At 45.5% G+C, this 13789-nt stretch overlaps 2 protein-coding genes across 2 annotated transcripts in view; one reads left to right on the top strand and one right to left on the bottom strand.

The window, feature by feature from the left end:
- The window catches only part of LOC142499939 (uncharacterized), a 31758-nt gene extending 29628 nt beyond the window's left edge, over positions 1 to 2130 (bottom strand). The window contains exons 1-2 of the mRNA XM_075609995.1: positions 1671 to 2130; positions 466 to 869 (exon numbers count right to left, since the gene is read on the bottom strand). Coding sequence (XP_075466110.1) covers positions 466 to 869; positions 1671 to 2130 — 864 coding nt within the window. The remainder of the gene's footprint in view (positions 1 to 465; positions 870 to 1670) is intronic.
- Positions 2131 to 11299: 9169 nt separating this feature from the next.
- On the top strand, positions 11300 to 13262 carry LOC142499938 (olfactory receptor 6N1-like). The gene is made up of 2 exons (XM_075609994.1): positions 11300 to 11308; positions 11990 to 13262. Exons 1-2 carry the CDS (start codon positions 11300 to 11302, stop codon positions 12935 to 12937), a joined length of 957 nt encoding a protein of 318 aa, XP_075466109.1. The 3' UTR covers positions 12938 to 13262.
- The last annotated feature ends 527 nt before the right edge of the window (positions 13263 to 13789 follow it).

The raw sequence follows: 13789 nt of genomic DNA, 5'->3' as shown, positions 1-13789 counted from the left end.
CCAGCCATACATAGGGCACCTCACCAGGGTGTGAGGGCAAACCTCCATAATTACTGCTGGCATGCCCATAACTTACCAGGCCTTACTGTCAGCAGGAGAGATGACTGCAACCATTTTATAGCATGGTTACATTCTCCCCCTGGTGAATCCCACCGACCCCGGCTGGGACCTAAATTTGAACACCTTTCGTCAGGAAGCACTGTAAAATGGAACATTATTATTAGAACATCACACAGATTCATAATAATACAATGAAACAGTCCACTTCACACCAAGCACGCCCCGACCAGCAGCCACGAGCCCGCGTAATGCCACTAGTACCTCCTAATAATAGTGCCTTGGGTCAGGTTTCTTTACTTCTTGACCACCCATGTCCAGAACGGTCACATGATAGCTACGCTGCGACCCCCTATCAGGCCTGTATACTACTCTATGCTTGTATACGCTCCTCCCAATGCTCCAAACCCTTATAAGGTGCTCTATCCTCTCTTCTGCCTTGCTACCAGTAATGGAACCCCCTTTATTGACCATGTACTCCTCAATGGTCTCTCTTAGCCACTTGTCCCTATTCTCCTCGATCTCCTCCATGAGGGGTTCAGGAACATACGGGTACTCCAACCCATGAGAGTACTTGTATTTCGTGATGATCGCCCTTTCCACCCTACTACTCCTAGTTAGGTTGGCGTTCCCTGCTCTCCCTGGTAACACCCATGATAGGGGCTCATCCGGATCTACGGGGTCAGATAATATACCAGGGCCTATGGGCTCTATTTCATTTCGGTCTATCATGAGCCACCGATATTGCATTTCCTTTTTCTTCTCTGCGGGCGTGAACTCCCCTCTAGCCCACCAGTAATCTACAATGTCATCTGTTTGGAGCAAAAACCGCGTGCGGTCCATCCAACCCACATACCCCTCGAATAAGGGTGCCCACCAACGGGTCTCCCTGGGCTTCTCGTTCCACTCCTGAGAGTCCCCCTCGTCGGTACCTCCCCAGGAACACACCCCGGAAGTCCCTGCGGAACGGGGCCTAGACCACCTCTCGTGTTTCGGGGCCTCACCAGACGGTATATCCTCCTCTTCCGGTACCCACCGGTACTTAGATACCCGTCCCAATTGTCCTCCTCCCCGGGATCCTTCCCCGGAATCAAAACTACCCATTCTATCCCCAGTCCGGTTCTCCCCAACCCCCAAAGACCCTTCCGACACCCCCATGCTGGAGGATGATCCCCGGGAACAGGTGACTAGGACAGGGGCCTTAGCTAGGGCATGGGGTCGGGCATAGGGGTAGGCAGTCGGAAGCCGCAGGGTTCCGACCCGTTCACCTTCCTGAGATTGTCCCGTACCACTGGACAGTGGTATCGCCGGTGGCGTCTCACCCCTCTCATGCCTCCGCGTACTCTGGTTTTTCTTATTCGATCGGGAACCACCACCCGATCGCTGAGCTGCGTGTTCTCTGCTCTCACTGGTTCCGCCACCTCTGCCGGAAACGCCGTCGTCACTGGAAGCGGAAGCGTCGCCATCTTGGGATGGACCCCCATGCGGGATCTCTTCCTCCACAATCAGGTCCGGAAGTCCCTCCGCGTCCACGTGCGCCATCCGGGCCTGGCACGGCCTCTCCGCCTCGAGCGATGGCATCGGAGCCTGGCAAGGACAAGGGCTATCCTTACCAGTCCGCAGGTTGGGCATGGATCGCCCGTTGCTACTGGACCCGCCGGTCCTGAGAACAGCTGGACTCCGCCTCTCCGGTCTCTGCTCTACCGGCGACACCCGACTCCGCCCGCTGTCACTGCCGGTAAGTGGCCGTTTAGTCCCATTTCCCCCACCGGGCACTGCAACCGGCAAGACCAGGGTACTTATTGGCTCTTTGGGTCCCTCGTCCGAGGGATCCGCACTTAAGGTACTTGGGGTCACCGAGCGCGGCGACAGCCTTCTCTTCTCACGGTCGGTTGCCAAACCGACCACGTCACACTCCTCAGGGTCCGCACCCTTAGTCCATAGCGCACCGGGAAACTCGCCGGACAGCATAGCCGTATTCCCCCCTGGATCATTGTTCTGTATGGGCACAAAGGTGGGCATTGGCCACAGATATTGTGTGCCACACTGGGGACAGCGCGCGGCCGTGCCCATGGTGCCGCCGGGCAGTCGGCATTGCAAGCAGAGGCCTACTACTGTCTCCGCGCCCCCCACGCGTATCACTAGTACCCCGCCGGGTATCGCGTAGGGTTGGGTCGAAACCATCCGGTTCGCATCTGGGGAGCAGGCCATATTCTTGGTAGGAGCTACCCGTAATACTGGTCTGTCCAGGGAGCTGGTTCCACACGAGTGACCAACAGGGGTTGAATGGTCAGCCACTCCTTGGGTTAGCTCCGCCCTCCTCTGACACAATCCGTCCCCAGTGGTAGCAATTATGGGCGGGTCCCACAAGGGAATAGGGTGTCCTTCAATTAAGGCCGCGCCTCTCTCAGTCCTAGAGGGCGCGACCACAGCTTTCGCGCGCTTTTCCCCAACAGGGTGGGGTTCCTCCCTTGCCGCCAACTCCAGCCGCTTCCTTTCAGCTGCCTTGCGTGCAAAGTATCCTTCTTTCTTGCACACAATTTCAGCGGCCGGAACTACTTTTGGTAATGGTGCCGGCAGCGCACCAGCTCCTGGGCCCGCGGGATTCATACCCACGGGGCATAGTTGGAAACCACTCCCCCTGGTTGATATTAGGGGAGGGTCCCACAGACTAAGTGGTTGACTCAGCACTGGGGCTGAGTGAGTCTCTGTCCATGAAGGCACGGCCGCAGCTTTCGCGCCATACCCCCCATGCGGGCGAGGCTCTCCTGTTGGCGCCACTTCTGGCCAATTCTTGGTAATTTGTGCATCTGCAGAATAGTCTGCCATCGGCCCACGCGGTCTCCCAGGGAAGCGGGAGCCGCCATTTTGTAAGTCCTTTCCATCAGCCACAATTTCAATGTCCTCTACACAGTCCTCCAGGGCGGCGCCCCGTTGTCCTAGGCAGGACCAGAACGGCGCGGCCACAGCTTTCGCTCCACTCCAGAGCAGGCTTGAAAAAGATAGGTCAGCCACAGCTTGCTCTTCAGTCGGGCGCACGCCACGTGTGCTTTCCCCATCAACCTTCAGTCGCCATTTTGGACTATCCGCACCGCACGGATCCTCCATTCTTGCGGTTGTCATTCTCTCGTAACAGTTATCGTACAGTACATGGGGGCTCCTCTCTGTGGGGCAGCCACCACACCGGTACAATAAAGATGTCTCTGATGCACCACCACATGTGTACCTAATGTTGGCTGGACTCATGTATGCACTACCTCAGGCTAGGCTCACTCTCTCATTGTCTGCTGTATCTCCTTCCTCCCAGTCTGTGCTCCCTACGGTAAGAGGTCTGGAATGGGCTAGAGTACTCTGGGCTTCCATGCAGTACTTGGGCGTCTACCTGTCTTGGTTAGCCTAGCGCAGACCCTCTCCAGGATTCCTGACCACGTTAACAGGCTATCCCTTCTGGCGTCCTACCAACTAGCACTACCTCAAGGTGACTAGGACAGCTATAGCCCGGCTCCAAATCCCCAACTCCTTTCAGGCCCCTAGGTCGTCCCTGCGAACTGACACACGCCATCAGCCCCCTTGACCGCCCCTAGGTCCGTCCCAACGCAGCACAAAGTGGCAGCAGACACTTCTCCCTGTTTCCCAGTGTGCCTAGCAAAAGCCTGTCCTGTTGACAGGTCCATCTCAGCAGCGCCTCCAAATGTAATGGGTTTTCTGAACTGGCCTGACCCACCCAATCTCATATTGGCCCCTGTGGTCTAACCAGTCCCCATTACAGTGTGATGTCTGGTGGTGCACCTGTTGGCAATAGGACTCCTGAGTCTCCCGCATGATGGTGTGTGGGGATTTGCCAACCCAGACAGGCAGCTGAGGTAGTGTGCTGAGTCCTACCTAGATCCAGTGCAGCGCCTCCACCTCATCAGGGTCCCTTCGGTCACTCGGGGATGATCCTGGCGAGGAACTCCTCTGTGGTGCCCCTCTCCGTGCAATAACTCCACACTTGCGCACGAGAGTGTTGTTAATCAAGGACATCTTTATTTTACGGTGGGCCAGCTGCCCTCCACAATGGGGTGTATTCAGCCCTCCATTGTTCACCGTACTTCCCTTTGAAAGATGTGTCCTCCTAATGTAGGGATTCCCTATCCCCGCAGGGATACTTCACCTGTGCCAGGTCCCTGGTCACAGTCTTATTAGTCCTTTTGATACCCTAACTTTGATCTTCCTCTGATAACTTCTAGCCTAGACAGAACTAACTTTTGATCAGTGCTGTGCCTTATGTACCCTCTGGGGGCTGACACAACTCTGACATCACCAACCAGGGAGTCAGAGCCTGTGACCACTCCCAGCCATACATAGGGCACCTCACCAGGGTGTGAGGGCAAACCTCCATAATTACTGCTGGCATGCCCATAACTTACCAGGCCTTACTGTCAGCAGGAGAAATGACTGCAACCATTTTACAGCATGGTTACATATACATACACACACACACACACACACACACACACATATATATACATTCAAAAACACACACACAAAGTGTATATTAGAGTGTCAGCTTCCGTATCTCTATATTAGAGTGTCAGCTCCCGTATCTCTCACACACACAGTCTGTGTATATGAGAGTGCCAGCTCACTGGAACAGCTCAGCCTTGTCTGTCCGGGAGATGTGCGAGAGGAGAGAGTGCAGCGGGAGGCCAGAGACTGCCCAGCGAGCCTGGATACTGCACGTCTCGGGATGAGACGTCAGCTTTAGAACCGAGACACTGACATTGGAGAAATAACTCAGGAACAGGAGCCGAGAGAGCGTCAGGCAGAGCTGGTACAGAGCGAGACCGCTGTGAGAGAGAAAGCATCAGCGCAACCCCCCTGCATCTCCCGCACAAGGATCGGGGCAGAAGGGGGACACATCACCCGCTCCCCCCCCCCCGCGGGCAGCGCAACCCCCCTACATCTCCTGCACGGGCAGGGAGGCACAGGGATCGGGGCAGAAGGGGGACACATCACCCGCATCCCCCTCCCCCCCCTTCCGGCAGTGCAACCCCCCTGCATCTCCCGCACGGGCAGGGAGGCACAGGGATCGGGGCAGAAGGGGGACACATCACCTGCTCCCCCCCCCCCGGGCAGCGCAACCCCCCTGCATCTCCCGTATGGGCTGGGAGGCACAGGGAACGGGGCAGAAGGGGGACACCACACAGCGGCAGATCGGGAGCGAGCACACGTCACTGGGAGACTCATGAATATCCATCAGCTGCCACTGACTGACAGAAGCAGATTATAAACAAATGCCAGCTTTAAAAATGTCGCCAAATTTCACCGATCAATACATGGAGAACGAATTGACCTGCAGCTATACAGTTCTTTAGGTAATTAGAGATTGCCCACATGAAGCTATTGAAGTAAAAAAATAAATTAAAAAAGACTGAACTGCAGCTTCAAGCTTTTGCCACGCTTTTCCAATCAGGGCTAGTGTTGGGCTCTCCTCCGCCATCATGTGTCGGTTAGAGGGTATAACAAGCAATGCATTTTGACTTTTAACATAGCAAATGTTCCTGATGAAGCTTACGAGCGAAACATGTTGTTCTGAGGAGGATTTTTGGACATTTTATACCGCCGCAGTTTCACCTGGATCGCCGTTCGCCGCCAGACTTTTCGGACGCGGAAGTCAGGGTACAACGCCGATCGCGCCATACAGGAGAGCTGCCGTGAGTTCTGGGACATTTCCAATTGGACTTTTTATTTCTTTTATTCATTAAAGTTCTGTTTTTTACCTGGCTTACCCTGCCTGTGATTTACTAAAGAAGATTGTGCTCCACCTCTAAGGCTGGGATTATCTCTGAGTATCTGCACTCACATATGGCCTTGTGAGTGGTTTTTATATATCTATTTTATCCACCCCACCATTTATTGTCACTTAACAGTGTCATACACCTATTGCTGTTCTCCCCTCCTTCTCTCCTGAGATCTCCGTCAGGATCAGTGATCAATGAAGCAAGCCATAGGCTAAAGCCACCTTTGTTGTGATGTGTCTACACTCACACATGGCCGTGTGAGTGATTTTGTATTACTTCCTTCCATCCTATTTCCCCTCCCATCACCCATTCAATTTTTAGCATTTTGGGCTATTGTGTGACTTACATTTTGCTGTTTCTGTTTTTGTTTTTTCTGGCTTGCGCTCGCCTTATCGTGCCTTCATACTGTGTGAGGATCATGGGAGATCCGTTGCCGGCTGAGCAGCAGCAAAGACCAGCGGCTAGTATTGCATGATTTTATTATTTATGTGCATCATTGCTGCCCATCTACATCCACTTTGAACTCCAACTAGATTTTGGGTATCAGTGTGTATAATTGTGAGGAGCGCCCCAGTTTTCTTGTATACCAACAGAATGGCGAAGATATATATATTAAAAAAAATGAATATTCTCTTTTACTTATTTTTATCTAGTGAAAAAATGAATAGGTATCACTTGCTATCACTTCCTGTGGGGAACTGGATTCAAGCATATTAGCTACTTCAATTTATGTAGAATATATTTTTTTAAATAGGACACAGAAGGGTCCAGATTAACACAAAAACAACAAATCAACATTTTCTGTTATCACCGATTGTAGTTGTTATAGGACTCTTAGGCTACGGCCCGCTGTCTGCGCTGGAAGCGTGTGCAGCCGATTTCTCTGGTCTGCAGTAAGCTGCAGGGGAAAAGACAGGGGGCGTGACAGGCGTGACCATGATGTCACCCAGCAGGTTCGCCCTCATTGGCTGAACCGCCGGGGGGCGTGGCCTAGCGCTCCATCGCTACTAATCACAAATTTCCTGTCTGCAGGTAAAACGCACCGCGCGGCGGCTCTTGTCCCCGCAGTGCCCACTGCAGCAGGTGCTGCAGTAGCCAGCATGAACCAAGCCTTAGGAGATCCCTATACCTGCAAGAAAAAACGGCAACCGTAGCTGCCTAATACAGGGCTCTAGAGTGTGCTAAAAACATCCTTCGTAATTAAATAATGTATAATAAGATGTAAGAAAATGCAATACAAGAGAAACCTTCCTTGAAAGTGAATGCGGGTTAATTTGTATAAGTACAATTAGAGCAGGGTCATTATTGCTCCCATATGCAGGGTATACTGTAAAGTTAATGCGCTGGGGATATCAGGAGTACCCATGTTGATGGGGACACAGACCCCCTTGAACCGCTAACAGTATTTATCCCCTGAAGCTAGACCAGTACATAATATATTATACATGGGAAATGCCCATGAAGGTAGCAGAACTTTTGAAGTACTCACGACCTCCTGGATCAAGAAAGCGCACGTATGCGCGAAACGCGCCAGACGTTCTTCTCAAGATCCGTTTGTCTTCATGTTGCAGCAATCTTTTCAATAAAGTGATTTTTTGAGCTATCCAGCGTCCGTCAGTTGCTTTTTTTCATTTTGGAACACAGTGGAACGCCTTACCCCTCCCAATTGGGACATGATTTCCTGATCCCTATACCTGGACTTGCACCATTCACTTGCAAATTAGACTGTAAGCTCTTCGGGGCACATACTCCTTTTTTTATTCTTTTATGTCTGCAGCGCTTATTCCCATTATGTGTTGTTATATTATGGCACGTGTATTACTGCTACGAAGCGCTAGGTACCTGGATGGTGATATATAAAGATATACACATTCAAGAGATGTTTTTTTTACTCACGTTTGTATTCAGTTTCAATTTGTAATTTATAAATATTGTAAGACGTCACTTTATAGTCACAACATTTTCCGTATCCCTTGCTTTTAATATCCAGTATCTTTATTGCTATTAATATAGTATTGTTGTTGTCTTTATATATTGGACTAACACCTCATTTTACATATACTTCTGTTTATCTGTTTGACTACTGATGGTTTCATAATTACTATAGAGACGATGCACAAAATATCAATTCACCTCTAGTTTTGTCATATCACAGTATAAACAGTCATATCACTCTGAGACATTAAATAGAGATTGTACAAATTCTCCACACCTTATGACTACCATGGAAATAGACTTATACTTGTCTAATCATTTCAAATGTGTTGATCAGCTCAATTTCACCTATTAAACGTGCCACTGTCCTCAGCTGAGTTTTGTCTTGGGTGTTACTGCTATTTAAAGCACACATCAAAAATATACTTCGGTATCCTGTGAGATTTCATCTCACTGTAGGTCACTGTTGTGCCAATTGATTCGTTAATTACATTTTCCTGTGTTTAATACTTGGGCCAAGAGGGATTCCTAGCCCCTAGTGGGTATATCCTATTAGTGGCTATATGTTTATATAAGTGGGCCAATGCTTTCTATATCCTCAATGATGTCCATTATTGAATCTGTGATTTTCTATTTCAAAAATCCCTTTATAAGGTTGCATTTTTTTTAATGTAAAAAGTATATTTTTCATTAAAAAAAAAATCTAAACAATATTTTCAATAAACACATATACTAAAAGTCTAAATACTCTGGTTACTTTGGAAGATAAGATTTGAATCCCAGTCCTAATGGTAAGTTCATTATTTTGGATACAATGTACTGTATTTCTGATATCGAGGAAGCCAAACTACTTTTGCAAACAGAAAAGGCAGCAAAACTAGATCATGTTTTAATTAAGTGTGATTTTTAATATCCAAACATGGATTGGAGTTATGAGATTATGAGATTAGCAGTAAAGAAAGTTGATGAGAAACTCTTATGAGTTATGAGATTAGCAGTAAAGAAAATGGGGTTTGGGGTGTTCTGTGACCCACATAATTGACAAAAATTAAGGGAATTGCATTACTTGACCTGTAATATCAAAGTGTAGAAGTAATAACAATTATTCCAACAAGGGAACCTTTGCAAAATAGTCATCATAACATAATAAAACAGCATTACATATTACGAGATCAACAAAAATGTTATTTAAGAAAGGAAAATTTGAGTCAACTAAGTAATACATTGGGATGAAGTTCTTGAAGGAACAAATATGGAAGATAAGTGGGCAAGAATTAAAATATTGTTAGATGAGTACATTTAAATATCAGTGTCTATCCTTGGATAATAAATATAAAAAAACACATCTAAACCAATGTGGCTAAATTAACAGGGAGAGGAAGAAATGTAAATTCATATCAGATTTATAAGGAATGTAAGAAACGCTGCAAAAGGACTCAGATTAGCAACAATTTAAACTGAAAAAGATTAACCCGAAAAAGTTATTAATGTACATTAATAACTGAAAGATTATAAAAGATAATAACAGAATCATGTCAGTTTGAGCAGGGAAGGCAAATTATTGGTAACTAACATTTGGTTAACACAGGAAGAAATGCAAAGGCAGCTTGATAAAATGAAGGTAGATAAAGCAGCTGACCCTTATGGCATGCACACTAGCATTCAAAAGGAGCTACATTCAGTCATAGCCAGACCGTTATATTTAATACTCATGGACTCCATTTCCACAGGCTCAGTACCACAAGATTAAGTAAAGCAGATGTGGTGCCTATATTTAAAAGCCAGTTATATGACCAAAACATTAAACACCTATAAGCCTGACGTTAATAGTGGGGAAGCTACAGTACATTAAGGTTTATTAAGGAACAATATTAGTAATAGTCAGTATGACTTTATAATGGATAGGTCATACTGACTTTATAGTTGATGTGAGGAGGAAAGGAGGAATTTAGACCAAAGCAATGCAGTTCATTTTGCAAATGTGATCTCCTTAGATTTTCCCAATGCTTTGCCAGAGGTTAGTGACAGTATTGCACAACATCAAGAATACTGGTCTAGGTGAAAATATTTGTACCTGGATTGAAAAATGTTTTTCAGTTTTGACTAAAGTTGTAAGTGGAGGACCTCATGGTTTCGTACTGGGACCCCTGCTTTTTAACCTGTTTATTAATGACCTTGAGGTTGGTGTAGAGGTCATCGTTTCCTTGTTTCTTGTTAACACTAAGTTATGTAAGATAGTAAAAAAAAAGAGCAGGATGTAATTTCTCTACACAAACTGAAAGCTGGGGCAGATAAATGGTAAATGTGGTTTAATACAGATAAATGTAAAGTTGTGTATTTGGGAAGCAAAATAATCGTGCTACAGTACATACAAACTAAATGGGACAAAATGAGATAATTCCTTGATGGAGAAGGATTTAGAAGTGCTAGTAGACAGCAGGCATAGCAATAGTGCCCAGTATCAGGCAGTAGCTGCAAAGGCAAATAAGATCTTATCTTGCATAAAATAGAGTTGGGCTGGAAGGGAAAATCGCATTATGCTACCACTATATAAATCTTTGGTAAAACCATACCTTGAATATGAAATACAGTTGTTTGCACCACTCAATAAAAAAAGACAATATGGAACTGGACAAAGTACAGAAAAGAGACACCAAATACAGCATACATGGTTATACCAATTAAGTTAAACATAGGAAGATAGAAAGGATATTACAGTAATTGATTAAGGAATTCATGGTTTCCCCGTATGAGACATAATTGACTAATGTTTTACTGGTTTGTTTTGGCCTTCCTCTATATCAATATAAATATAAAAGTATCATAGTCAACTAAATGTTTCAACCTCAAAATCAAAAGTCATATGCATTCATATGTAAAATGGGCACTTTTATAAATATGACCTTGTAATTTAGTATAAATGTAAATTAGTATATGGGGAAACATGTTGTAGATACAATTCCTGATAGTTTGCACACAAAAAAAAAAACATTTTCAAAACAATGTAATTTCATTGCTTTCTTTATACAAATGTAACAGACTTAATGCAAAAATGTGGCTGTTTTGGATTCTTTGGAAATTAAGAACTGTATTTTCATTCAGCTGGTCTCTTGTAAAGTAGAGGGGGGGGGGTTAACGACTCTTTTCAATCAGTTGTTTACTCAACCTGGAGCTTAACCCACCTCTGTTAGAGGGTCAATGTAGACGTTTAGGGATGGGGGAGAGTTTCTTTGCCTGTACAGGCTCCTGGTGTTATCACATCAAAGGGAGCAGCTAAAATACATCAAACCCTTATGCATGTCTCAGCTTTCCATCTTTACAAACTAGTTATTTAAAATACGTATTTGGTTACAGATGTACATTCTGCTGCATTCTGGTGGGATGTGTTGTGATATCCTGCCACGGCCATTGAATCGAAACTATATTCAGAGGTATAACAGGATATGTTGTGTTACAGTATCTGGGGGAGATGGGTGACTTGCTGCACTGGAAATGCAGAATCACTTATTTATTCATTGTAGAACATGGCAAAGGCAAGTCACCGATTCAGGACACGGGGGGTAAAATGCATTGCCATATTCTACAATGAATAAGTTAATGATTTCTGCATTTCAGGTGCGTCTGGTCACTCATTACTTCGTTTGATACCAATCCCACAACACCGCCTGGGATGAGTCTGACAGATTGTCGTGGATGGTGAGCAATATCTCCGTTATCTGGGGGAACAATGTCAGGTGCCGGCACTTTTGTGATAAGTGACAATCACCTAGATTTATAGCAGCAATCTCTTGAGCAGTGTCTGTTCAGTAAGTTTAGCTCCTATAATGTTAGTACAGTACTGTATCTTGCCCCCTGAAAATGTCCCACTCATTTCTTTATACGGTTCTGTAGTGTTAAAAAATCATGATTCTCTAAATCTAGCACCTGAGGTTACCAGGATATTCTTAGAGCTCCATTTTGGTCTACAGGACCCTTAATATTTTAAACGCTTATGTCTCCAGAAAAGAGCAACAGATTATTAAAACAAATAAATAAAAACAACATTACAAAGTGCAAGAAGTAGTCCCCTAAAGTAAATAAAAACATTACAAAAAAAAGTGAGCATCACAGAGTGCAGCTTTAAACATCGCTGCCATTGGGTAATTTTGGTCCAAGATGGGGTGCACCTTTAAATATACAATAGGAACACTAATTCTGTTTTCCTTATTTTTCAGCAGAGATATCGCAGCGCAAATCAGTCTCTTGTTACAGAATTCATCATTGTAGGTTTTACTGATCTCCATGGGACCCAAGGTCTGCTCTTCACCCTGCTGAGTCTCATCTACCTTTTTACACTGAGCGGTAACATCACTATAATCATCCTCATCTGTACACATCACCACCTCCATGTTCCTCTCTACCTCTTCATTGCTATTCTTTCCTTCGTGGAGATCTGGTACACCACAGTCACCATCCCTAAAATGCTTATCAACTTACTGGACGAGAAAAAGACTATCTCCTACGTTGGCTGTCTATTGCAGATCTATTTTCTACACTGTTTCGGTATCACTGAGACCTACCTTCTAACAGCAATGGCCTATGATCGCTATTTGGCCATATGCAACCCTCTGAGATACCCATCCATAATGACCACCAAGTGTTGTTTTCAGTTGGCCATTTCCTGTTGGGTTCTAGGTTTCCTCGGTCCCTTAACCAAGATACTCTTGCTTTCCCAACTCCCCTTCTGTGGCTCGAACAAGGTTGAGCACATCTTCTGTGACCTCTTACCACTGGTTAAGTTGGCATGTTCTGACACCTCTCTCAATGTCTCTGTGGACTTCCTCATTAATTCCGTGCTTCTGTTCCTCGCCTTCTTCTGCATTATCCTGTCCTATGTCAAAATCATCTCGGCTGTAATGAAAATCAGAACCACAGAGGGACGACAGAAGGCCTTTTCTACGTGTGGTGCTCATCTGACTGTGGTCCTATTGTTTTTTGGCAGTGTGGCCTTTACGTACATCAGGTTGTACAAAAGTTACTCTGTCAACTATGACCAGGCGATGGCTGTTATATATTCTGTCTTAACACCCATGTGTAATCCAATCATTTATAGCTTGAGAAACCAAAAGATTAGAGAAGTGCTGGGTAAAAAATTTGCCAAACCACTTTGGAATTCAAGTTGAGGTATCAGCCAGACTGAAGGTGCAGTTCACCCCAATATGACTTATTTTGAAAGGAGCCTCCGTGTTGTGCCCTTTAAAGCGAATAACTAAATGTATTTTTATTGTTTTTAATTTTCACTTTTAGTTAAAACGCCTACTATTTATGCTCACATTTTCTATGTCACAATGCAGCAGTATTTTTCAATGCCAAATACAAAGGATCAGATACACATCAATGCCAGATACATCAGAATAAACGGCTTATCTTAAGCTTCTCAGATAAGGTTCTTTGAAGTCTACCAATGTCACTAAACTAGAGGGGCTTAGCAGCCATATTAATGTAAGATTTTGGATCAAAATATAGTTTATAAAATCCAATGAGCAGAAAACAAACCAAAGAGGTGAAAACTGAACACCTACGGTACAGTACCTGGAAAAAAAATCATAGATTTACCCACTGGGAAATCCCTGTTGGGCCTTCAAGGGATAACTAGGAGACTCATGAAATCTTGGGTAAAAATAGGAGACTGCAGCTGTCAGTCTGCTGTGTTGGTATCAGTGTGTGTGTGTATGTGTGTGTGTGTGTGTGTGTGTGTGTGTGTGTGTGTGTGTGTGTGTGTGTGTGTGTGTGTGTGTGTGTGTGTGTGTGTGTGTGTGTGTGTGTGTGTGTGTGTGTGTGTACCGGTGTCAGTCTGTTCAATGTGTATCACGGTATGTGTGCATCCAAGTCAGTCTACTCCATGTGTATCAGTGTATATTCAGTATGTGTATCTGAGTCAGTCTGCTCTGTGTTTATCCAAGTCAGCATACCTTCTACTTGTGTAACCTCTTAAGTATGGTAACCAGATGTCCCGGTTTTTAAGTTACTGTCCC

The sequence above is a fragment of the Ascaphus truei genome, chromosome 7 (genome assembly GCF_040206685.1).
Source record: "Ascaphus truei isolate aAscTru1 chromosome 7, aAscTru1.hap1, whole genome shotgun sequence".
NCBI lineage: Eukaryota > Metazoa > Chordata > Amphibia > Anura > Ascaphidae > Ascaphus > Ascaphus truei.
This window is presented reverse-complemented; position numbering and strand designations above follow the sequence as displayed.